This window comes from Bufo bufo, chromosome 4 (assembly GCF_905171765.1).
Source record: "Bufo bufo chromosome 4, aBufBuf1.1, whole genome shotgun sequence".
Taxonomy (NCBI): domain Eukaryota; kingdom Metazoa; phylum Chordata; class Amphibia; order Anura; family Bufonidae; genus Bufo; species Bufo bufo.
In genome coordinates, this window is record NC_053392.1 from 180,195,786 (window position 1) to 180,221,688 (window position 25,903).

General features: G+C 44.4%; 1 protein-coding gene across 1 annotated transcript in view; it reads right to left on the reverse strand.

The window, feature by feature from the left end:
• Positions 1–25,903, reverse strand: part of VEPH1 (ventricular zone expressed PH domain containing 1) — a 662,929-nt gene that overhangs the window by 117,076 nt on the left and 519,950 nt on the right. Inside the window, exon 12 of the mRNA XM_040428144.1 lies at positions 13,654–13,771. Within this exon, the coding sequence (XP_040284078.1) occupies positions 13,654–13,771 (118 nt within the window). The remainder of the gene's footprint in view (positions 1–13,653; positions 13,772–25,903) is intronic.

Consider the following 25,903-nt stretch of genomic DNA (forward strand, 5'->3'; position numbering starts at 1 on the left):
CCGGGCAGGCCAGCACCTCCAAGGCATAAAAGGCTAGCTCTGGCCACGTGGACAATTTGGAGACCCAGAAGTTGAATGGGGCCGAACCATCAGTCAGTACGTGGAGGGTTGTGCACAGGTACTGTTCCACCATGTTATTGAAATGTTGCCTCCTGCTAACACATTCCGTATCAGGTGGTGGTGCAGTTAGCTGTGGCGTGGTGACAAAACTTTTCCACATCTCTGCCATGCTAACCCTGCCCTCAGAGGAGCTGGCCGTGACACAGCTGCGTTGGCGACCTCTTGCTCCTCCTCTGCCTTCGCCTTGGGCTTCCACTTGTTCCCCTGTGACATTTGGGAATGCTCTCAGTAGCGCGTCTACCAACGTGCGCTTGTACTCGCGCATCTTACTATCACGCTCCAGTGCATGAAGTAAGGTGGGCACATTGTCTTTGTACCGTGGATCCAGCAGGGTGGCAACCCAGTAGTCCACACACGTTAAAATGTGGGCAACTCTGCTGTCGTTGCGCAGGCACTGCAGCATGTAGTCGCTCATGTGTGCCAGGCTGCCCAGAGGTAAGGACAAGCTGTCCTCTGTGGGAGGCGTATCGTCATCGTCCTGCGTTTCCCCCCAGCCACGCACCAGTGATGGGCCCGAGCTGCATTGGGTGCCAGCCCGCTGTGAACCTACTTCATCCTCATCCTCCTCCACCTCCTCCTCATCCTCGTCCTCCAGTAGTGGGCCCTGTCTGGCCACATTTGTACCTGGCCTATGCTGTTGCAAAAAACCTCCCTCTGAGTCAGTTCGAAGAGACTGGCCTGAAAGTGCTAAAAATGACCCCTCTTCCTCCTCCTCCTCCTGGGCCACCTCCTCTTCCATCATCGCCCTAAGTGTTTTCTCAAGGAGACATAGAAGTGGTATTGTAATGCTGATAACGGCGTCATCGCCACTGGCCATGTTGGTGGAGTACTCGAAACAGCGCAACAGGGCACACAAGTCTCGCATGGAGGCCCAGTCATTGGTGGTGAAGTGGTGCTGTTCCGCAGTGCGACTGACCCGTGCGTGCTGCAGCTGAAACTCCACTATGGCCTGCTGCTGCTCGCACAGTCTGTCCAGCATGTGTAAGGTGGAGTTCCACCTGGTGGGCACGTCGCATATGAGGCGGTGAGCGGGAAGGCCGAAGTTACGCTGTAGCGCAGACAGGCGAGCAGCGGCAGGATGTGAACGCCGGAAGCGCAAACAGACGGCCCGCACTTTATGCAGCAGCTCTGACATGTCGGGGTAGTTGCGAATGAACTTCTGCACCACCAAATTCAGCACATGCGCCAGGCAAGGGATGTGCGTCAAACCGGCTAGTCCCAGAGCTGCAACGAGATTTCGCCCATTATCGCACACCACCAGGCCGGGCTTGAGGCTCACCGCCAGCAACCACTCGTCTGTTGTTCTATACCCCCCCACAACTCCTGTTTGGTGTGGGGCCTGTCCCCCAAACATATGAGTTTCAGAACGGCCTGCTGACGTTTACCCCGGGCTGTGCTGAAGTTGGTGGTGAAGGTGTGTGGCTGACTGGATGAGCAGGTGGAAGAAGAGGAGGAGGAAGCTGAGTAGGAGGAGGAGGAGACAGGAGGCAAAGAATGTTGCCCTGCGATCCTTGGCAGTTAGGGAGATATAGCGTCCCTGGCCGTGCTTACTGGTCCACGTATCTGTGGTTAGGTGGACCTTGCCACAGATGGCGTTGCGCAGTGCACACTTGATTTTATCGGATACTTGGTTGTGCAGGGAAGGCACGGCTCTCTTGGAGAAGTAGTGCCGGCTGGGAACAACATACTGTGGGACAGCAAGCGACATGAGCTGTTTGAAGCTGTCTGTGTCCACCAGCCTAAATGACAGCATTTCATAGGCCAGTAGTTTAGAAATGCTGGCATTCAGGGACAGGGATCGAGGGTGGCTAGGTGGGAATTTATGCTTTCTCTCAAATGTTTGTGAGATGGAGAGCTGAACGCTGCCGTGTAACATGGTTGAGATGCTTGGTGACGCAGGTGGTGGTGTTGGTGGTACATCCCATGTTTGCTGGGCGGCAGGTGCCAACGTTCCTCCAGAGGCAGAGGAAGAGGCCGAGGCGGCGGCAGCAGCAGAAGAGGCCGAGGCGGCAGCAGCAGAAGAGGTAGCAGGGGGAGCCTGAGTGACTTCCTTGTTTTTAAGGTGTTTACTCCACTGCAGTTCATGCTTTGCATGCAGGTGCCTGGTCATGCAGGTTGTGCTAAGGTTCAGAACGTTAATGCCTCGCTTCAGGCTCTGATGGCACAGCGTGCAAACCACTCGGGTCTTGTCGTCAGCACATTGTTTGAAGAAGTGCCATGCCAGGGAACTCCTTGAAGCTGCCTTTGGGGTGCTCGGTCCCAGATGGCGGCGGTCAGTAGCAGGCGGAGTCTCTTGGCGGCGGGTGTTCTGCTTTTGTGTTCTGCTTTTGCCCACTGCTCCCTCTTTGTCTTTTGCTACGCTGTTGGCTCGGTCTCACCACTGCCTCTTCCTCCGAACTGTGAAAGTCAGTGGCACGACCTTCATTCCATGTGGGGTCTAGGACCTCATCGTCCCCTGAATCGTCTTCCACCCAGTCTTGATCCCTGACCTCCTGTTCAGTCTGCACACTGCAGAAAGACGCAGCAGTTGGCACCTGTGTTTCGTCATCATCAGAGACGTGCTGAGGTGGTATTCCCATGTCCTCATCATCAGGAAACATAAGTGGTTGTGGGTTAGTGCATTCTATCTCTTCCACCCCTGGGGAAGGGCTAGGTGGATGCCCTTGGGAAACCCTGGCAGCAGAGTCTTCAAACAGCATAAGAGACTGCTGCATAACTTGAAGCTCAGACAGTTTCCCTGATATGCATGGGGGTGATGTGACAGACTGATGGGCTTGGTTTTCATGCGCCATCTGTGCGCTTTCTGCAGAAGACTGGGTGGGAGATAATGTGAACGTGCTGGATGCACTGTCGGCCACCCAATTGACTAATGCCTGTACCTGCTCAGGCCTTACCATCCTTAGAACGGCATTGGGCCCCACCAAATATCCCTGTAAATTCTGGCGGCTACTGGGACCTGAGGTAGTTGGTACACTAGGACGTGTGGCTGTGGCAGAACGGCCACTTCCTCTCCCAGCACCAGAGGGTCCACTAACACCACCACGACCATGTCCGTGTCCCTTACTAGATGTTTTCCTCATTGTTACCGTTCACCACAATAAGAAAAATATTATTCGGGCCAATGTATTGAATTCAAAATCAGGCCTTTTTTTACAGACACCTAACACTATCTGGCTATCTATTTAGGTACCGTATTACACTAGTTGAATACAAATTTGAGGCCTATTATTTAGGCGCTGGGTGACAGGTATACGTTTACGGACAGAATTAGACTTGGATCTGCACAGTAGCGTGTGTGTGAAGTTCTTGAGAATGACCCTATCAGCACCTTGAATCTAATCTACCCTTTTAGGGATAGATTTAAAGTAGGCCTGATACAGCAGAAACCACTAATTTTGAGAATTGCAAAATTGGGAATTGTTTTTCAACCCAGGACAAAAACTGTGCTTTGACGGACACTAAATAACTTGACCAGCTAAAACAGTAATGACAGATTTGGATGAATATAAATGTGAGGCCTATTTTTTAGGCGCTGGGTGACAGGTATACGTTTAATCATAGAATTAGACTTGGATCTGCACTGTAGCGTGTGTGAAGTTCTTGAGAATGACCCTATCAGCACCTTGAATCTAATCTACCCTTTTAGGGATAGATTTAAAGTAGGCCTTTTACAGCAGAAACCACAAATTTTGAGAATCGCAAAATTGGGAATTGTTTTTCAACCCAGAACAAAAACTGTGCTTTGTTGGACATTAAATAACTTGACCAGCTAAAACAGTAATGACAGATTTGGATGAATATAAATGTGAGGCCTATTTTTTAGGCGCTGGGTGACAGGTATACGTTTAATCACAGAATTAGACTTGGATCTGCACTGTAGCGTGTGTGTGAAGTTCTTGAGAATGACCCTATCAGCACCTTGAATCTAATCTACCCTTTTAGGGATAGATTTAAAGTAGGCCTGATACAGCAGAAACCACTAATTTTGAGAATTGCAAAATTGGGAATTGTTTTTCAACCCAGAACAAAAACTGTGCTTTGACGGACACTAAATAACTTGACCAGCTAAAACAGTAATGACAGATTTGGATGAATATAAATGTGAGGCCTATTTTTTAGGCGCTGGGTGACAGGTATACGTTTAATCACAGAATTAGACTTGGATCTGCACTGTAGCGTGTGTGTGAAGTTCTTGAGAATGACCCTATCAGCACCTTGAATCTAATCTACCCTTTTAGGGATAGATTTAAAGTAGGCCTGATACAGCAGAAACCACTAATTTTGAGAATTGCAAAATTGGGAATTGTTTTTCAACCCAGAACAAAAACTGTGCTTTGACGGACACTAAATAACTTGACCAGCTAAAACAGTAATGACAGATTTGGATGAATATAAATGTGAGGCCTATTTTTTAGGCGCTGGGTGACAGGTATATGTTTAATCACAGAATTAGACTTGGATCTGCACTGTAGCGTGTGTGTGAAGTTCTTGAGAATGACCCTATCAGCACCTTGAATCTAATCTACCCTTTTAGGGATAGATTTAAAGTAGGCCTTTTACAGCAGAAACCACTAATTTTGAGAATTGCAAAATTGGGAATTGTTTTTCAACCCAGAACAAAAACTGTGCTTTGACGGACACTAAATAACTTGACCAGCTAAAGCAGCAATGACAGATTTGGATGAATATAAATGTGAGGCCTAATTTTTAGGCGCTGGGTGACAGGCTCAACTTGCCCCTGATGTAGTATATGGCCAAAAAATAACCACACTATTGATGGTTAAATGCACTTGTGACAGTCTCAACTTGCCCCTGATGTGGTATATGGCCAAAAAATAACCACACTATTGATGGTTAAATGCACTTGATGAAAGCTTGACCCTGATGTAGGATATATCAAAAAATAACCACACTATTGATGGTTAAATGCACTTGGGGGACAGGCTCAGCTTGCCCCTGATGTAGTATATGGCCAAAAAATAACCACACTATTGATGGTTAAATGCACTTGATGACAGCTTGACCCTGATGTAGGATATAGCAAAAAATAACCACACTATTGATGGTTAAATGTACTTGGTGGCAGCTTGTGCTGGCGCACCACAAGCCACAAAATGGCCACCGATCACCCCAGAAAAAAGTGACTGAAAAACGCTCTGGGCAGCCTAAAAACACTGAGCAATTGAATAGCAGCAGTTCAATGATCCACAGCTGTAGATCGATCACTGAATGAAGTCTTTTGGAGGAGTTAATCACTGCCTAATCTCGCCCTAACGTCGCAGCTGCAACCTCTCCCTACATTTGTATCAGCAGAGTGACGTGCAGCGCTAGGTGACCCAAGCTTATATAGAGGCTGGGTCACATGCTGCACTGGCCAATCACAGCCATGCTAATAGTAGGCAAGGCTGTGATGGCCTCTTGGGGCAAGTAGTATGATGCTTGGTGATTGGCTGCTTTGCAGCCTTTCAAAAAGCGCCAAGAAAGCACCGAACCCGAACCCGGACTTTTACGAAAATGTTCGGGTTCGGGTCCGTGTCACGGACACCCCAAAATTCGGTACGAACCCGAACTATACAGTTCGGGTTCGCTCATCCCTACTCCTGGTCAGTACAGACAGGGAAGTAACACAAGATAAATATAACCTGGTAAGAACCTTGTAAGGGTGTTGCAGTTAATGCATCAACAAACATGCATTCATAACGCAGTTTTTAATTGTAGTCAGCTGCAATTAAAGAGATTGTCTCACTTTAGAAAATGGAATTTATCATGTAGACAAAGTTAATACAAGGCACTTACTAATGTGTTGTAATTGTCCATATTGAGTACTTTGCTGGCTTGATTATTTTTCCATCTAATTATACACTGCTCGTTTCCATGGTTATGACCACCCTGCAATCCATCAGCAGTGGCTGTGCTTGCACACTATAGACTCTCTGGTGGCCAGGACTGTGGAAGTACACATAGGCCAGTGTATTTCCTATAGTGTGCAAGAACGGCCACCACTGCTGGATTGCAGAGTGGTTGTAACCCTTGGATACTAGCAGTGTATAATATGATAGAAAAAAGGAATCAAGCAAGCAAAGGTGGCAATATGGACAATCACAATACATTAGTAATGGCCTTCTATTAACTTTGTCTATGTGATAAACACCATTTCCTGAAGTGAGACAACCCTTTTAATGAAATCATTTAGATGATTTCTGATGTGCAGAACACCAGTGTTTAGCCCCTTCCCGACACATGATGTAATACTACGTCATGGTGGCAGGTGACTTGCAGCATTTTGACGTACTATTACATCATGGTGATCACTGCAGAGGCCCGGCAGTCCCTGATAGCCGGGCCCCTGCTGTATCCACCGGTATCGCTGTAAAAGCTGATGCCGGCGGATTAACCCTTTCTAGTATTTGCGGCGGGTGAGGGAGCCCATCGGGTCCCTGCGCTGCTGTGGCGGGTACCCGATGTGTAAGAAGGCAGCCCAATGCTTTGCAAGGCATCGGGACCTGCCTTCTACAGGGCCGAGGAGATCCAGCCCCAGGCTGGGTTTCCTAGGCAGCCTGTTAGTGTATTACTCAGTGTAATACACTGACAGGCAATGCATTACAATACAGATGTATTGTAATTTATTGCAGAGGGGATCAGACCCTCAAAAGTTGAAGTCCCATAGTTGGAAAGAAATAAAGTTTTTTTAAAAAGTGTTTTTAATTTAAAAAAAAGTAAAAAAAGAAAAAAAACGCCCCTTTCCCCTGATTTTATAATAAAAAAAGAAAAAAAAAAAAAAATACACATATTAGGTATCACCGCGTCTGTAACGACCGACTCTATAAATATATCCCATAATATACCCCGTCAGATAAACACCATTAAAAAAACTGCCATTTTTGTCACCTTACATCACAAAAAGTGCAACACCAAGCTATCAAAACGGCATATGCCCCTAAAATGGTACCAATAAAACAGTCACCTCATCCTGCAAAACAGGAGCCCCTACATAAGACAATCGCTCAAAAAATAAATAAAAAACGATAGCTCTCAGAATATGGAGACACTAAAACATCTTTTTCCAGTTCATCCCTAATGACAGCACAACAGGAGGATGTTCCCCTTTGAACTTCTTGGGACAGGAAACAGAGGTTAAAAAGGTCCCTCCCACCTCCACCCACCAGTGTTCTTCCTGTACTGTTCCTGGAAGGATGCAGAGAGGTTCGCTACTCTAGGGTTGAAGAGATTCTACAAAAACTTTTAGGGCCTAAGGCTGGCAATAGGATCAGGGGGTGTCGGGCCTTGTTTAAACCTCTCGGGGTAGAGGTCCCTTAACAGCCCGGGACCCACCTTGTGGTGCATGGCTTGCTGCCTGACTCTGTGGAGTCCAAGCCTATAGGTGGGTTCTCTGATGGCCAGGGTTCAATCGTTGGGTTCATCCTCATCCTTCCTACCCTTTAAGTGGCTGTGCCAGTACCTCTTATGCGGAGGTCCCCTGGCTTGCTCCCAACCCTGATGAAGTGAGTAATGCAGCTGGTGGTTACCTCACTATGGATGGCTATGGGTTATGGAGCTTAGATCTGCTGTTCCTTAACCCTGCCTCTGTGCATGTGGAGTTCAGCAGGATCACGCCTCAGTGCGCCTGAAAAAGTCAGCAGCTCGAAAGGGGCCTTTTCCCCTCTCCTTTACAACGCTCTGTATGCAGGTGTTGGAGGTGTTGGCAGAAGCTGCGTGAAAATATTGGTGCTTGCTTTGGCAGCACATATGCCAAGATTGGTAAGTAAACCAGGCTAACTACTTGTCAGGTAAGTAAACCAGACATGTGTTTAACCAGCAGCTGGATTGCCTCAACAGTTCTAATTACTTTAATTAAGGACCCGTGTGTGGATCTAAATGGGAACTCAAACGATAGTAGCATCACCTGTTTGAGGACTGAATGTGGAGTTAAAATTTTCAGGCTGCATTCAATTGCCAAGGTCGCAGACTTAAATCTTTTCAAGTCTAGGAACCTTGCTTAGTTTGTCTGATTATTTCCTTTATCTGGGAAAAATTATACTGTGCCTGGGCTCATTGTGCCGCCTCATGGCTTCTGTGCCTGGCATGCCACCTCATGGCTTCTGTACCCGGCATGACGCCTCATGGCTTCTGTGCCCGGCGTGCCGCCTCATGGTTTCTGTGCCCAGCGTGCCGCCTCATGGCTTCTGTGCCCGGCGTGCCGCCTCATGGCTTCTGTGCCTGGCTTGTTGATTCCGTGTCTGCGGCCTGCTGCCTCTGTGCATGGCCTCCTGACACTTTCCACCTCTGGGCAAGGCCTGCTGACACTTGCCGCCTCCGAGCATGGCCTGCCGACACTTGCCGCCTCCGGGCATGGCCTGCCGACACTTGCCGCCTCCGGGCATGGCCTCCTGACACTTGCCGCCTCCGGGCATGGCCTGCCGACACTTGCTGCCTCCAGGCATGGCCTGCCGACACTTGCCGCCTCCGGGCATGGCCTGCTGACACTTGCCGCCTCCGGGCATGGCCTGCCGACACTTGCCGCCTCCGGGCATGGCCTGCCGACACTTGCCGCCTCCGGGCATGGCCTGCCGACACTTGCCGCCTCTGCGCTTGGCCTGCCGACACTTGCCGACTCCGCGCTTGGCCTGCCGACACTTGCCGCCTCCGGGCATGGCCTGCCGACACTTGCCGCCTCCGGGCATGGCCTGCCGACACTTGCCGCCTCCGGGCATGGCCTGCCGACACTTGCCGCCTCCGGGCATGGCCTGCCGACACTTGCCGCCTCCGGGCATGGCCTGCCGACACTTGCCGCCTCCGGGCATGGCCTGCCGACACTTGCACACTTCCGTGCTGGACCTGCTGACACTTGCCTCCTACTGGTGCCCTGACACATAAAAGTAACAAGCTAGGAGGCAGGAAGTTAAGTTAAGTTAAATGCTAAAATATTGCATGACCTAAACCCTCAGGTGAATGCTGTAAAAATAAATAAATAAAAACTGTGCCAAAACAACCAATTTTTTGGTCACCTTGCCCCATAAAGTGTAATAATGAATGATCAAAAAAATCATATGTACCCAAAAATTGTACCAATAAAAACTTCAACTCTTCCTGCAAAAAACAAGCCCCTGCACAGGACAATCAGCTGAAAAATATAAACAATATGGTGTTCAGAAAAAAAAAATTCAAACTGAAAACTGAAACAAACAAAGAGGGTAGACATATTTGATATCATCGCGTCCGTAACAATCTGCTGTATAAAAATAGCACATGATTAAACCTGTCAGATGAACATTGTAGAAAACAAAAAATGAAAAGTGTGCCAGAACAGCCATTACCTTGTCTCACAAAAAACATAATATAGAGCAATTAAAAAAATCATATGTACCCAAAATAGTACCAATAAAACTGTCACCTTAACCCATAGTTTCCAAAATGGGGTCACTTTTTGAGAGTTTCTACTGTAGAGGTGCATTAGGGGGGCTTCAAATGGGACATGGTGTCTAAAAACCAGTCCGCCTTCAAAAAGCATACTGCGCGCCTTTCCTTTTGTGCCCTGACTTGTGCCCTTACATCAGTTTACAACCACATATGGGGTGTTTCTGTAAACCGCAGAATCAAGGTAAATATTGACTTTTGTTTGGCTTTTAACCCTTGATGTGTTAAAGAAAAAAAATAATTAAAATGGAAAATCTGCCAAAAATCTTTCCTTTCATTCTTGTGAAATACCTAAAGGGTTAACAAAGTTTGTAAAATCAGTTTTGAATAACTTGAGGGGTGAAGTTTCTATCATTGGGTAATTTATGGGGGGTTTCTACTATGTAAGCCCCACAAAGTGACTTCAGACCTGCACTGGTCCTTAAAAAGTGGGCTGGGAAATTTTCTTAAAATTTTTAAGAATTGCTTATAAAATTCGAAGCCTTCTAACGTCCAAAAAAATATAAAAATTACATTTTACAAAATGATGCCAACATAAAGTAGACATATGGGGAATGTTAAGTAATAAACATTTTATGAGGTATCACTTTCTGTTTTAAAAGCAGAGAAATTGAAATCTTTTGGTAAATTTGGGATTTTTTCATAAATAAAGGTGAAATATATTCACTCTAATTTATGACTGTCATGAAGTGTCATGAGAAAACACTCTTAGAATGGCTTGGATAAGTAAAAGTGTTACAAAGTTATCACCACATAAATTGACACATGTCAGATTTGCAAAAAATGACCTGGGCAGGAGGGTGAAAACTGGCCCGGGGTAGAAGGGGTTAATTAAGGGCTAAATTCTACAACTGCGTTGTGAATGCATGTTTATTGACAAAGTAACCTTAGGAAGCCTACTGCATTAAGTTTTCAACTACAGCACAACTGCACTGTGTGCTAACACCATAAGGCTGAGTTCACGCGGGCGAGTATTCCGCGCGGGTGCAATGCGGGAGGTGAACGCATTGCACCCGCACTGAATCTGGACCCATTCATTTCTATGGGGCTGTGCACATGAGCAGTGATTTTCACGCATCACTTATGCGTTGCGTGAAAATCGCAGCATGCTCTATATTGTGCGTTTTCCACGCAACGCAGGCCCCATAGAAGTGAATGGGGCTGCGTGAAAATCGCAAGCATCCGCAAGCAAGTGCGGATGCGGTGCGATTTTCACGCCTGGTTGCTAGGAGACAATCGGGATGGAGACCCGATCATTATTATGTCCCCTTATAACATGGTTATAAAGGAAAATAATAGCATTCTGAATACAGAATGCATAGTAAAATAGCGCTGGAGGGGTTAAAAAAAAATAATAATAATTTAACTCACCTTAGTCCACTTGATCGCGCTGCCGGCATCTCCTTCTGTCTCCTTCTTTGCTGATTGTAGGAACAGGACCTGTGGTGACGTCACTCCGATCGTCACATGGTCCATCACATGATCTTTTATCATGGTGATGGATCATGTGATGGACCATGTGACGACCGGAGTGACGTCACCACAGGTCCTGTTCCTACAATCAGCAAAGAAGGAGACAGAAAGAGATGCCGGCAGCGCGATCAAGTGGACTAAGGTGAGTTAAATTATTTTTTATTTTTTTTAACCCCTCCAGCGCTATTTTACTATGCATTCTGTATTCAGAATGCTATTATTTTCCCTTATAACCATGTTATAAGGGAAAATAATACAATCTACAGAACACCGATCCCAAGCCCGAACTTCTGTGAGGAAATTCGGGTTTTGGGTACCAAACATGCGCGATTTTTCTCACGCGAGTGCAAAACGCATTACAATGTTTTGCACTTGCGCGGAAAAATCGCGTGTGTTCCCGCAACGCACCCGCACATTTTCCCGCAACGTCTGTGTGAACCCAACCTAAGGGTCCTGTCACACAGAGCAGCTGTGGTGCAGTTGAAAACTCCATGCAGTTGACTGCATGCAGATACAGCATCAACCAACATGCATTCACAACCCAGCTATAATTCACTCAGTTTACCACCTAATGATTTCATTAATTGCAGCTCCCTACTTTTAAAAACTGTGTTGTGAATGCATGTTTAACTGCTTCACAACTGCATCACAACTGCGCTGTGTGACAGAAACCTTAGAATGTTTAGGGAAGTAAGACAGGCGGCTGGCCTGGACTGTTAAGGACTGCTCACATCTCGTTTTTGCTATACGTCCGGCAGATACATCTAGACATACAGTAAAAAAATGGATACAAATGCATGTAATTTTGTGGTTCTCTCCGTTTTTTTTAACATATACGTTTGATGGATGTGCATATGTTTCAATACGTTTGTGTCCCTTTTTTTAAACAAAAAAAGAAAACATTTTTGTGACACCTTTTTTAAAATAAAGATTTGAAGATATGAAGGCACTATCTGAAATAAACGGATACGTTTAACAGATGGAAACGTATTGTCTTATGTTTCCATCCATCTCCCATTCACTACAATATAAAAAAAAGTATACATTTCTATATGTTGTTGTTGCAGGACAGAAAAACGTGGTATGCTACTGGTATGTTATTCTGTCATGTGAATTTTTTTTTTTACAGAAACATTGTATATTTTGCCCCATATACTTTTTTTTTTTTAATGTCAGCACTTTCTTTCTACTGTTTCTGAATCAGCTCATCTTGGCATTGTGTTTACATGCAGAATTTCCTACTTTCATCGTGTTCATCAGGCTTCATGTTGGGTTTTCTAACCAAATCCAGTATGCTTTGCTCTGTTTTACAGGGCTTGCTCCGCCTAAGGCCTCATGCACACGACTGTTCTGTTTTTTGCAGTCAGCAAATTGCTGATCCGCAAAACACGGAAGCCGCCCGTGTGAACAGGCGGCCCATTGTAGAAATGCCTATTCTTGTCTGCAAATCGGACAAGAATAGGACATGTTATATTTTTTTTTGCTGGGCCACGGAATGGACCAACGGATGCGGACAGCATACGGAGTGCTGTCCGCATCTTTTGCGGCCCCAGTGAAGTGAATGGGTCCGCACCCGAGTCGCAAAAACTGCAGCTCGGATGCGGACCAGAACAACGGTCGTGTGCATGAGGCCTTACTAACATGGAAGTGTAGGGGTGTGACTATTAGAGAGGAAATAATGGCAGGTGGTGCAAGACCTGTGAAACATTACAGAAAAAAGCATGCTGGGTTTGTTCAGAAAACCCAGTAGGAAGCCGATGAAAACAGGAAGTTCTACATGCAATCGTCCTGCCTAGATTTATTTTATGCACTTATATAGCGCTACTACATTCCGCTGCGCTTTACAGACATTGACATCACTAGCTGTCCCCAAAGGGGCTCACAATCTAAGGTCCCTATCAGTATATCTTTGGAGTGTGGGAGGAAACCGGAGTACCTGGAGGAAACCCACGCAAACACGGGGAGAACATATAAACTCCATGCAGATGTTGTCCTTGCTCATATTCAAACCTAGGACCGCTGCATGGCACCAGTGCTAACCACTGAGCCACTGTGCTGCCCATGAAATTATTCAGAAAACAGAGGAAGAAAAATGGTGAAATGGAAAACAGTTATATGGTATTTGGAGAACTCTAGGCAGAAAACAGCTTCATTGTGAAACAAGAGGACCTCTTTAAAGGGAACCTGCCATGTGGATATTTGATTATAATCTAACTAATTATATACAATCATTAACTACTAAAAAGTGCCTTAGATGTATTCACTTACTGGTGTGACAGATGGTTACCTCATAATATACACACAAAGATGCTGCATGCCGCATGCTAATAAAGAAAGTGACCCAGCATTTTGCTAAAAGAATCAGTCACTTATTTATGTTGCCCTTAGTTAGGACACCATAAAACTGGTGACAGGTTCCCTTGAAGTTTAACACATGATTATAAGCTATAATACACTGTAGTAATATGATTGCACATTTTATGTATACTACTAGTGTAAAATGATTGTATTTAATGATAATTGTAAAAAAAAAATAGCATACTACATCTTTTAGGCCATAGTGTCTTAATGAGAATAAAAAGCTAAATGTCTTCAACATAAGGTTCCCCCCCACTTGGTTTCCCAGCATGAATGGCCTTTTATTACCTGTTGCCTTCTCAGGATTCTTGCACATAAAACAAAGCCATGACCCGGTTTCCTCACTATATCCAAAAAGATCAAAAAACCTCACTTCTTCCAGATGCATATGTATAAGATCCAGATCCTAAAACAAAAGCATACAATAAACATTATTAGTTTTGGAAATAAACTTCAAATATAACCAAGTAAATCAAAATGTTTGTACTCCAACTGGAAGCCCAAATATAAGACATCTCACACTGTGCTACCACCAGTTCTGCTGAAGATGTGCTAGATAGCCAAGGTTCTGCAAAAAAAGCCAGGGTTCATTCCATACAGCTTTTTTAAAGGGATTCTGTCACCTCTTTTTACCCTATAGAGCTGCGGACATGCACGGCTAGATCGGCGCTAGAATGTCCGCAATATACGTGTCCCATATCTCTGAGTGGCGCTAGCGGCGATCTAGCCGTGCATGTCCGCGTCTCTATAGGGTAAAAAGAGGTGACAGGATCCCTTTAAGACTGAATTGTGTGAATTATACCTAATGGAATGTCCATACTGTGTGCTGACTGCTTCTGTCATTATCATCACCATTACTGTGAAGCTGGCAGCATATAGATGCTGCAGTTCATTGCTATTACCCTGTGCTTACCACATCTGTGCACATCATGAGGAAAATACATTACTTTTACCTCCTAGGAACTGCTCTCCCATTAGATGCTTACAACGTCAGCTACATTTTATATATTGGTTATAGAGCAGTGAAAATTAATACATCTAATGCATCATGAAAATGACTCACAAATGACTTATTTTTTCTATATTCCTAGAAATTATCTAGGAATGGATAAACAATGCTTAAATATAGGAGCACTATATTTACTGGACTTTTCAAACATGCTCACAGTTCACGACATTTAGTCCCCTAGAGTGTATTGCATTGGAGTGCATTTTTTATTTTATTTTTTTACATTCCTATCCATGGACCTGGTATGTGAATTTATTTTCATATTTCATCCATTTAGGATGTGTTTAAACTAGTGCTTCTCAAACTGAGGAGAGCGTCACCAATGAGAGCCCCTAGTTGGTGAGGCACAGATGGGGATGCCGTTTTCATATGCTATGGCTCTTTCTCTGGCTGCTGACTCACACCACATTTATCAACTGAGACTTTTGTTTAGAAAAGTTGCAAAAATATTCACAATGTTACTTCAGTAAAGGATTGGCACAGAAAGTGGAGCAACATCTGTAGACAGAAGTGTAATACTTAAAAATTCTTCACATTTATCAAACATTGTGTGACATTTTGATAAATCTAGAGTAAATTACAGCAACACAGATTCCAGCAAAAATTCCCCTTGAGATAAATCTTCCCCATTGGCCCACATTTACGAGTGCAGCTAGATTCTTGTGTAAAATGTATGAAAGTTTTCACAATTTGGCCCCTCTAGGTTTAGAAAACTAGTCTGACAAGGAGGCATAGCTTGGCAAGATGGAGGGGGGGGGGAGGGCATGGCCTAAGTTTATGGTTTCTATAGGATTAGTATATCTGCCCACATGGGTTGACTTTATAATACATGGGTACAGTCACCCATGATGGACGATTCTTTAATTTAATTTTTTTTTAAATGGCTGTGAATAATGGCCGTCAAAAAAACATATCCTATTTCGTCCACTTTCACAGACATACAGCCCCCATACAATTCAAGGAGCCATTTTCAATGGATGTTTTTCAGTAAGGCATCCTTGAAAAAAACCACCATTAAAAATACACTATTTTGCTGTCTTGTGACTGTAACCTTAAAGTGAGCCTTCAGGCAAAAGAGAAGACTTTATAAAATGTTATCCCCTTCTCGACATCCACTGCAATAGCACGGATGTTGAGTATTTAAAGATGGCGACCCACTACTGAGTGGAGACAGCGCCATAACAGACCCCCGGGGCTAATGTCTGCGATCAGCGATAATGCAGATCGCATACATTCAGCCCCTTAGATGCTGTGGTCAAGTGTGACCACAACATCTGAAAGGCAAAAAAAACCAAGGCAGGAATGCCTTCCCCTTGCTGAGATCTGGAAAGATGTTCCCTAGGGCTCATGCACACGACTGTTGTTGTTTTGCGGTCCGTTTTTCACACATCCTAGTTCTGTATCTGAGTTTTTTTCTTCTCTGATTTAAGTCCTCCTCCGTTCCGTTATTCCACAAAACATATCTGCATGGTTTCCGTATGCGATCCGTTTTTTGCCGATCGAAAAATGGAAACAGTAACTTATTAATCACCAAACACATGAGCAATATGGGCTGTGCATAGCATTTCTACAGTAAGGATCCGCGAAAATACAGATGACATACGGATGTGTTCCCTGTGCGTTCCATATTTTTTTGCGGATCCATTGACTTGAATGGGGCCTCGGACCATGATTTGCAGACAATAATAGGACATGCACTACTTTTTTGCGGAACGGAAATACGGAAATGGAATGCACACAGAGTACCTTCCATTGTTTTTGCAGACCCATTGAAGTAAATAGTCCCGCATACGGTCCGCAAAAAAAACAGAATGGAAGCAGACAGAAAATAAGTTCATGTGCATGAGCCCTTAGTAGTAGGCCAGAACATGTACAATGCTTCTAGGCCTATTATTGGTATATTCCATGTTGGGATCCCTTTGGGAGCATAAAAAAAGAAAAAAACAAAGTCAAAATTACCTCCTTTCCCCAAAAATAAAATAAACAGCAAGAAAAAAACTAAACATCATATACTTTGCCTTATTCCAAAATGCCTGTACTATTAAAATATAAAAATATTTAACCCATACAGCGAATGGCATAACGGGAATATCAAATGGCCAATATACCTTTTATTCTTTGAGTCAGCTACCCACAAAAATTGATTAAAAAGCAATCAAAAATCCTACACACCCCAAAATGGTATCAATAAAAACTACAGATCAGCTCCATAGATGTAACTTTAAAAAATGATGGCGGTCAGAATATTTTTTTCTGTATTAAAACACAAGACAAACTATATACCCTATTTTTCGCCCTATAAGACACACCTGCGCATAAGACGCACCTAGGTTTTTGAGGAGGAAAATAAGAAAAAAATATTTTGAACCAAAAGGTGTGCTTTTGGTGGGTTTTGAATTAATGGTGGTCTGTGGATGACACTATTATGGGGGATCTGTTGAGGACACTGTTATGGGGGATCTGTGGGTGACACTGTTATGGGGGATCTGTGGGTGACACTGTTATGGGGGATCTGTGGGTGACACTGTTATGGGGGATCTGTGGGTGACACTGTTATGGGGGATCTGTGGGTGACACTGTTATGGGGGATCTGTGGGTGACATTGTTATGGGGATCTCTGGATGGCTCTTATTGGGGTCTCTGGATGGCACTGTTATGGGGATCAGAGGATGACACTGTTATGGGGGGGATCTGTGGATGACACATATATATCATCTTATGCTATGTGTCATTCACAGATCCCCTCCATAACAGTGTCCCTGTAGTGTGAATGACCCCCAATACAGGGGGTGGGGGTCGCATCTGGTTTTATAATGACAGCGGGGCCTGTGCAGTGACTGTATTCTACTACACGGGAGCCGCTCACTGTATATAATCGTATCTGTAATTGTAAGCATTGTTAATGTATAAAAATTCTGGTTAATCAGCGCCTGTATTACTTACAAGCGCTCGGTAGGAGAGAGGAGGGAGGAGGCCGCCCACTTCATGAATGAAGCATGCAGCGTGGGCGCATGACGTAGTGACTCACGCTGCCAGTGCCCGTCCTCCCGGCCTGCCTCCTCCCTCCTCTCTGCTACCGAGCGCTTGTACCGTAAGTAATACAGGCGCTGATTACCCAGAATTTTTATACATTAACAATGCCTACAATTACAGACTCTATACTGACAGGGAATGTCCCACAGGATTGGCGCATAGCAAATGTGGTGCCAATATTCAAAAAGGGTCCAAAAACAGAGCCTGGAAACTATAGGCCGGTAAGTTTAACATCTGCTGTGGGTAAACTGTTTGAAGGTTTTCTGAGAGATGCTATGTTAGAGCATCTCAATGGAAATAAGCAAATAACGCCATATCAGCATGGCTTCATGAGGGATCGGTCATGCCAAACTAATTTAATCAGTTTCTATGAGGAGGTAAGTTCTAGACTTGACAGCAGCGAATCAATGGATGTCGTATATCTGGACTTCTCCAAAGCATTTGACACTGTAAAAGGTTAGTATATAAAATGAGAATGCTCGGACTGGGAGAAAACGTCTGTATGTGGGTAAGTAACTGGCTCAATTATAGAAAACAGAGGGTGGTTATTAACGGTACACACTCAGATTGGGTCACTGTCACTAGGGGGGTACCTCAGGGGTCAGTATTAGGCCCTATTCTCTTCAATATATTTATTAATGATCTTGTAGAAGGCTTGCATAGTAAAATATCAATTTTCGCAGATGACACTAAACTGTGTAAAGTAATTAACACGGAAGAGGACAGTATAAAAGAGCGATCTGGATAGACTGGAGGCTTGGGCAGATAAGTGGCAGATGAGGTTTAACACTGACAAATGTAAGGTTATGCACATGGGAAGGAATAATGCAAGTCACCCGTACATACTAAATGGTAAAACACTCGGTAACACTGACATGGAAAAAGATCTAGGAATTTTAATAAACAGCAAACTAAGCTGCAAAAACCAGTGTCAGGCAGCTGCTGCCAAGGCCAATAAGATAATGGGTTGCATCAAAAGGGGCATAGATGCCCGTGATGAGAACATAGTCCTAACACTTTAAAAATCATTAGTCAGACCACACATGGAGTACTGTGTACAGTTCTGGGCTCCTGTAAACAAGGCAGACATAGCAGAGCTGGAGAGGGTTCAGAGGAGGGCAACTAAAGTAATAACTGGAATGGGGCAACTACAGTACCCTCAAAGATTATCAAAATTAGGGTTTTTCACTTTAGAAAAAAGACGACTAAGGGGAGATCTAATTACTATGTATAAATATATCAGGGGTCAGTACAGAGATCTATCCCATCATCTATTTATCCCCAGGACTGTAACTGTGACGAGGGGACATCCTCTGCGTCTGGAGGAAAGAAGGTTTGTACACAAACATAGAAGAGGATTCTTTACAGTAAGAGCAGTGAGACTATGGAACTCTCTGCCTGAGGAGATGGTGAGTACAATAAAGGAATTCAAGAGGAGCCTGGATGTATTTCTGGAGTGTAATAATATTACAGGCTATAGCTACTAGAGAGGGGTCGTTGATCCAGGGAGTTATTGCCTGATTGGAGTCGGGAAGGAACTTTTTATTCCCCTAAAGTGGGGAAAATTGGCTTCTACCTCACAGGTTTTTTTTTTTACCTTCCTCTGGATCAACTTGCAGGATGACAGGCAGAACTGGTGGACAAATGTCTTTTTTCGGCCTTATGTACTATGTTACTATGTTACTACAGATACGATTATATACAGTGAGCGGGGCCCGTGTAGTAGAATACAGTCACTGCACGGGCCCCGCTGTCATTATAAAACCAGATGCCGGCCCCCAGCCCCTCCTCCCTCTCAGCCGGCATCACGGCGCGGCGTATCATTGAAAATTCGGCAAAATGCAGAATTCGCCCCATAAGACGCACTGCTATTTTCCCCCCACTTTTGGGTGGGGGGGTGGTAGTGCGTCTTATAGGGCGAAAAATATGGTACACACGATATCATTGAAATTATACTGACCAGAGGATGAAGGGCATGGGTCAGTTTTACTGCATAGTGAACACCATAAAAACAAAACTCATAAAACTGTAGCGGAATTGCGTTTTCTTCTAATTCCACCCATTTGGATTTTTTTCCCCAGCTTTCCACTACATCGCATGCAATGTTAAATGGTGCAGATAGAAAGTACAACTAATCCCATAAAAATTAAGGCAGGTAATAAAAAACAAAAACAGAAAATTGCCATGACAAGAAAGGGGTCTGAATGGCTAAATTCAGCTCCACCTTTTATTTTGGTGGTATCTATGACCTCAGGCTACCACTTCTCTCCATTGCACACAAGGTGAAATGCTGGTCAGAAATCTTCCATCAAGAGTCTGCATTTGTTTAATATTACAGATCTAAGACATGTCAGTTATATAAAATCCACCCTTGTGCTCCACAGCAGTGGAAGACTGGTAATGGAAACCTGATGCATTTATTGTATTAGGTCATATTTGCTAAACTTCTTCTGTAAAAGTAATTCAGAACACAGCAGATCTCCAGTGCAGGGGGCATAGATATGATCTAGTGTGCCTTCCTTTTCAGAATCAATAATTAGCATGGTCAAAATCCTTTAAGTATCCACAGCTGTAGATGATTTTTGTTCTGCTCTTATTATATTTTTGCTTTCATATGATTTCCATTCCTGTGTTGAATACATATGGATGACTAAAAATTCTTATAATATAAAAGTTACTGACAGGATAGGAAATCTTTTTATAAGCAACTAAAAGCCATAATCACCTAAAGTGACTGGTCTGGCACTACCATAAACGTCAGCTTCACTTCATATGATTTCATTTATTATTTTCAAATAATTCATAAGCAAATCAAAAGCCTAAAACAACTAACCTGCTGGTGCCATCTGTTATATTTATTGAAATTCCAATCATATGGAAAAAATTTTTTAATGATGCTGACCTGGAATACTTTTATAGAGAAGAAAAGAAGTACTGTATATAAAAGATACCATATATGGATCCTTTCAGCATGTAATGAAAATTATATTTTAGCTTTTTTTTAATATAATTACATGTGAGAACATTAGTGGTACAAAACAGTAAAGAAATATAATAATTTTATTTCATTCATTTAATGCGAAAATCGTTTGTTTGTATCAGTAATTGTTACCAAAACCAGAAGTGGAACCGACTAAACTGAACTTGTGGAAATATTTCTATTACAGTTGCAAGAAAAAGTATGTGAACCCTTTGGGATGATATGGATTTCTGCACAAATTGGTCATAAAATGTGACCTGATCTTCATCTAAGTCACAACAATAGACAATCACAGTCTGCTTAACCACCTCCCGACCGCCTAACGCACGGATGTGTCCGGAAGGTGGTTGATTCATTCCTCCTGGACGCATCCGTGCGTCATCTCGCGAGACGCGAGATTTCCTGTGAGCGCGCACACAGGCGCGCGCGCTCACAGGAACGGAAGGTAAGAGAGTCGATCTCCAGCCTGCCAGCGGCGATCGTTTTAACCCCTAACAGGTATATTAGACGCTGTTATGATAACAGCGTCTAATATACCCACTACCTGGTCCTCTGGTGGTCCCCTTTGTTTGGATCGACCACCAGAGGACACAGGTAGCTCAGTAAAGTAGCACCAACCACCACTACACTACACTACACCCCCCCCCCGTCACTTATTAACCCCTTATTCACCCCTGATCACCCCAGATCACCCCATATAGACTCCCTGATCACCCCCCTGTCATTGATCACCCCCCTGTCATTGATAACCCCCTGTAAGGCTCCATTCAGAGGTCCGTATGAATTTTACGGATCCACTGATAGATGGATCGGTTCCGCAAAACACATACGGACGTCTGAATGGAGCCTTACAGGGGAGTGATCAATGACGGAGGTGATCACCCCATATAGACTCCCTGATCACCCCCCTGTCATTGATAACCCCATGTAAGGCTACATTCAGAGGTCCGCATGAATTTTACGGATCCACTGATAGATGGATCGGATCCGCAAAACACATACAGACGTCTGAATGGAGCCTTACAGGGGAGTGATCAATGACGGAGGTGATCACCCCATATAGACTCCCTGATCACCCCCCTGTCATTGATCACCCCCCTATCATTGATAACCCCCTGTAAGGCTCCATTCAGAGGTCCGTATGAATTTTACGGATCCACTGATAGATGGATCGGATCCGAAAAACACATACGGACGTCTGAATGGAGCCTTACAGGGGAGTGATCAATGACTGTGGTGATCACCCCATATAGACTCCCTGATCACCCCCCTGTCATTGATCACCCCCCTGTCATTGATCACCCCCCATAAGGCTGCATTCAGACGTCCGTATGAATTTTACGGATCCACTGATAGATGGATCGGATCCGCAAAACACATACGGACGTCTGAATGGAGCCTTACAGAGGAGTGATCAATGACGGAGGTGATCACCCCATATAGACTCCCTGATCACCCCCCTGTCATTGATCACCCCCCTGTAAGGCTGCATTCAGATGTCCGTATGATTTTTACGGATCCACTGATACATGGATCGGATCCGCAAAACACATACGGACATCTGAATGGAGCCTTATAGGGGGGTGATCAATGACAGGGGGGTAATCACCCCATATAGACTCCCTGATCACCCCCCTGTCATTGATCACCCCCCTGTCATTGATCACCCCCCTGTCAGGCTGCATTCAGATGTCCGTATGATTTTTACGGATCCACTGATACATGGATCGGATCCGCAAAACACATACGGACATCTGAATGGAGCCTTATAGGGGGGTGATCAATGACAGGGGGGTGATCACCCCATATAGACTCCCTGATCACCCCCCTGTCATTGATCACCCCCCTGTCAGGCTGCATTCAGATGTCCGTATGATTTTTACGGATCCACTGATACATGGATTAGATCCGCAAAACACGGACATCTGAATGAAGCCTTATTGGGGGGTGATCAATGACAGGGGGGTGATCACCCCATATAGACTCCCTGATCACCCCCCTGTCATTGATCACCCCCCTGTCATTGATCACCCCCCTGTCAGGCTGCATTCAGATGTCCGTATGATTTTTACGGATCCACTGATACATGGATCGGATGCGCAAAACACATACGGACATCTGAATGGAGCCTTATAGGGGGGTGATCAATGACAGGGGGGTGATCACCCCATATAGACTCCCTGATCACCCCCCTGTCATTGATCACCCCCCTGTCAGGCTGCATTCAGATGTCCGTATGATTTTTACGGATCCACTGATACATGGATTAGATCCGCAAAACACGGACATCTGAATGAAGCCTTATTGGGGGGTGATCAATGACAGGGGGGTGATCACCCCATATAGACTCCCTGATCACCCCCCTGTCATTGATCACCCCCCTGTCATTGATCACCCCCCTGTAAGGCTCCATTCAGACATTTTTTTGGCCCAAGTTAGCGGAAATTATAATTTTTTTTCTTACAAAGTCTCATATTCCACTAACTTGTGTCAAAAAATAAAATCTCACATGAACTCACCATACCCCTCACGGAATCCAAATGCGTAAAATTTTTTAGACATTTATATTCCAGACTTCTTCTCACGCTTTAGGGCCCCTAGAATGCCAGGGCAGTATAAATACCCCACATGTGACCCCATTTCGGAAAGAAGACACCCCAAGGTATTCCGTGAGGGGCATATTGAGTCCATGAAAGATTGAAATTTTTGTCCCAAGTTAGCGGAAAGGAAGACTTTGTGAGAAAAAAATAAAAAATATAAATTTCCGCTAACTTGTGCCAAAAAAATAAATTTCGATGAACTCGCCATGTCCCTCATTGAATACCTTGGGGTGTCTTCTTTCCAAAATGGGGTCACATGTGGGGTATTTATACTGCCCTAGCATTTTAGGGGCCCCAAAGCGTGAGAAGAAGTCTGGTATCCAAATATCTAAAAATGCCCTCCTAAAAGGAATTTGGGCACCTTTGCGCATCTAGGCTGCAAAAAAGTGTCACACATCTGGTATCGCCGTACTCAGGAGAAGTTGGGGAATGTGTTTTGGGGTGTCATTATATCATATACCCATGCTGGGTGAGAGAAATATCTTGGTCAAATGCCAACTTTGTATAAAAAAATGGGAAAGGTTGTCTTTTGCCAAGATATTTCTCTCACCCAGCATGGGTATATGTAAAATGACACCCCAAAACACATTCCCCAACTTCTCCTGAATACGGAGATACCACATGTGTGACACTTTTTTGAAGCCTAGGTGGGCAAAGGGGCCCACATTCCAAAGAGCACCTTTAGGATTTCACAGGTCATTTACCTACTTACCACACATTAGGGCCCCTGGAAAATGCCAGGGCAGTATAACTACCCCACAAGTGACCCCATTTTGGAAAGAAGACACCCCAAGGTATTCCGTGAGGGGCATGGCGAGTTCCTAGAATTTTTTTATTTTTTGTCACAAGTTAGTGGAAAATGATGATTTTTTTTTTTTTTTTCTTACAAAGTCTCATATTCCACTAACCATTTTTTTTTTACCCAAACATTTTTTTTTTTATCAAAGACATGTAGAACAATAAATTTAGAGCAAAATTTATATATGGATCTCGTTTTTTTTGCAAAATTTTACAACTGAAAGTGAAAAATTTCATTTTTTTGCAAAACAAATCGTTAAATTTTGATTAATAACAAAAAAAGTAAAAATGTCAGCAACAATGAAATACCACCAAATGAAAGCTCTATTAGTGAGAAGAAAAGGAGGTAAAATTCATTTGGGTGGTAAGTTGCATGACCGAGCAATAAACGGTGAAAGTAGTGTAGGTCAGAAGTGTAAAAAGTGGCCTGGTCTTTCAGGGTGTTTAAGCTATGGGGGCTGAGGTGGTTAAACTAATAACACACAAAGAATTAAATGTTACCATGTTTTTATTGAACACACCATGTCTATTGTTGTGACTTAGATGAAGATCAGATCACATTTTATGACCAATTTGTGCAGAAATCCATCATTCCAAAGGGTTCACATACTTTTTCTTGCAACTGTATATCTTATCTTGGTGGAGGATCTACTTCTATTTTTGGATGACAATGACTGCTGAAAATCAGTGACATGCCAATTAGACCTTAGTTTGTGACCAAACTGCGAACTAATAAATGTTTAGAAAAGTAACTACAAAGAATTAATAGATAGAAGGTGTTTGCATCTCAGGAGTCCTGAGCTCACGCCCAACCAAGGCCAACATCTGCATGTTTTCAGTTTCTCCCTGTGGATTTCCTACTGGTACTTTAGTTTCCATCCATACTCCAATACATACTGATAGGTTAAGTTGCAATTAGGATTGTGAGCCAAAAGGGGATAGGTACCAAGGTAAGTAATGACATTTATAGGTATGTAGAAAAAATGTTCCTTTGTGAAAGTTATTCCTAAAGTCTGGAGTGGTATCTAGGATCATCTTCCTACACATGTGGATTTAACTAGGGGTAGTGAGCTGATTCTAATCTCTAGCTCTCTCACTTTTCGATGGATTAATTGATTGATTGGAACTACCGTATTTTTTGCCCTATAAGACGCAGTCCCCCCCCCCAAAAAAAAGTGGGGGGGAAATGGCAGTGCGTATTATGGGGCGAATGCTGCCATTTAACACTGATAGCTCGCCGGCCGCAATGCTGCACAGCACGGCGGGGGATGTATCAGTTGGGAGGGAGGAGGGGCTGAGGGCAGGCAACTGATATTGGAGTACTCACTCGAAACTCCAGTAGCAGGCAGGCCGGGCGGCAGCGTAACATGAACTCACTGCTTCATCCAGAAAGTGGGAGGAGCAGGCATGTGACGTAGTGAGTGATGCTACGCTGCCGCCCAGCCTGCCTGCTACTGGAGTTTCGAGTGAGTACTACGTGGATTGCGATATTGCTTCAGAGGATTTCTATAGTTTAACAAAACTCCCATGCCTACAGGTTACAGATGAATACCACAGTGAGTGGGGCCCGGTGTAGTAGAATACAGTGACTGCACCGGGCCCGTTGCCATTCCAATATCAGTTGCCGGCCCCCACTCCCTGCATTGGGGGTCATTCACTATTTACACAAGGACACTGTTATGGGTGGATCTGTGGATGACACATATATAGCATAAGATGCTATATATGTGTCATCCACAGATCCCCCCCCATAGCAGTGCCATCCACAGATCACCCCCATAACAGTGTCATCCACAGATCCCCCCATAACAGTGTCATTCACAGATCCCCCATAACAGTGTCATCCACAGATCCCCCCATAACAGTGTCATCCACAGATCCCCCCATAACAGTGTCATCCACAGATCCCCCCCATAACAGTGTCATCCACAGATCCCCCCCCATAACAGTGTCATCCACAGATCCCCCATAACAGTGCGTATCCACAGATGCCCTATAACAGTGCCATTCACAGATGCCCCATAACAGTGTCATCCACAGATGCCCCATAACAGTGTCATCCACAGATCCCCATAACAGTGTCATCCACAGATCCCCCATAAAAGTGTCATCCACAGA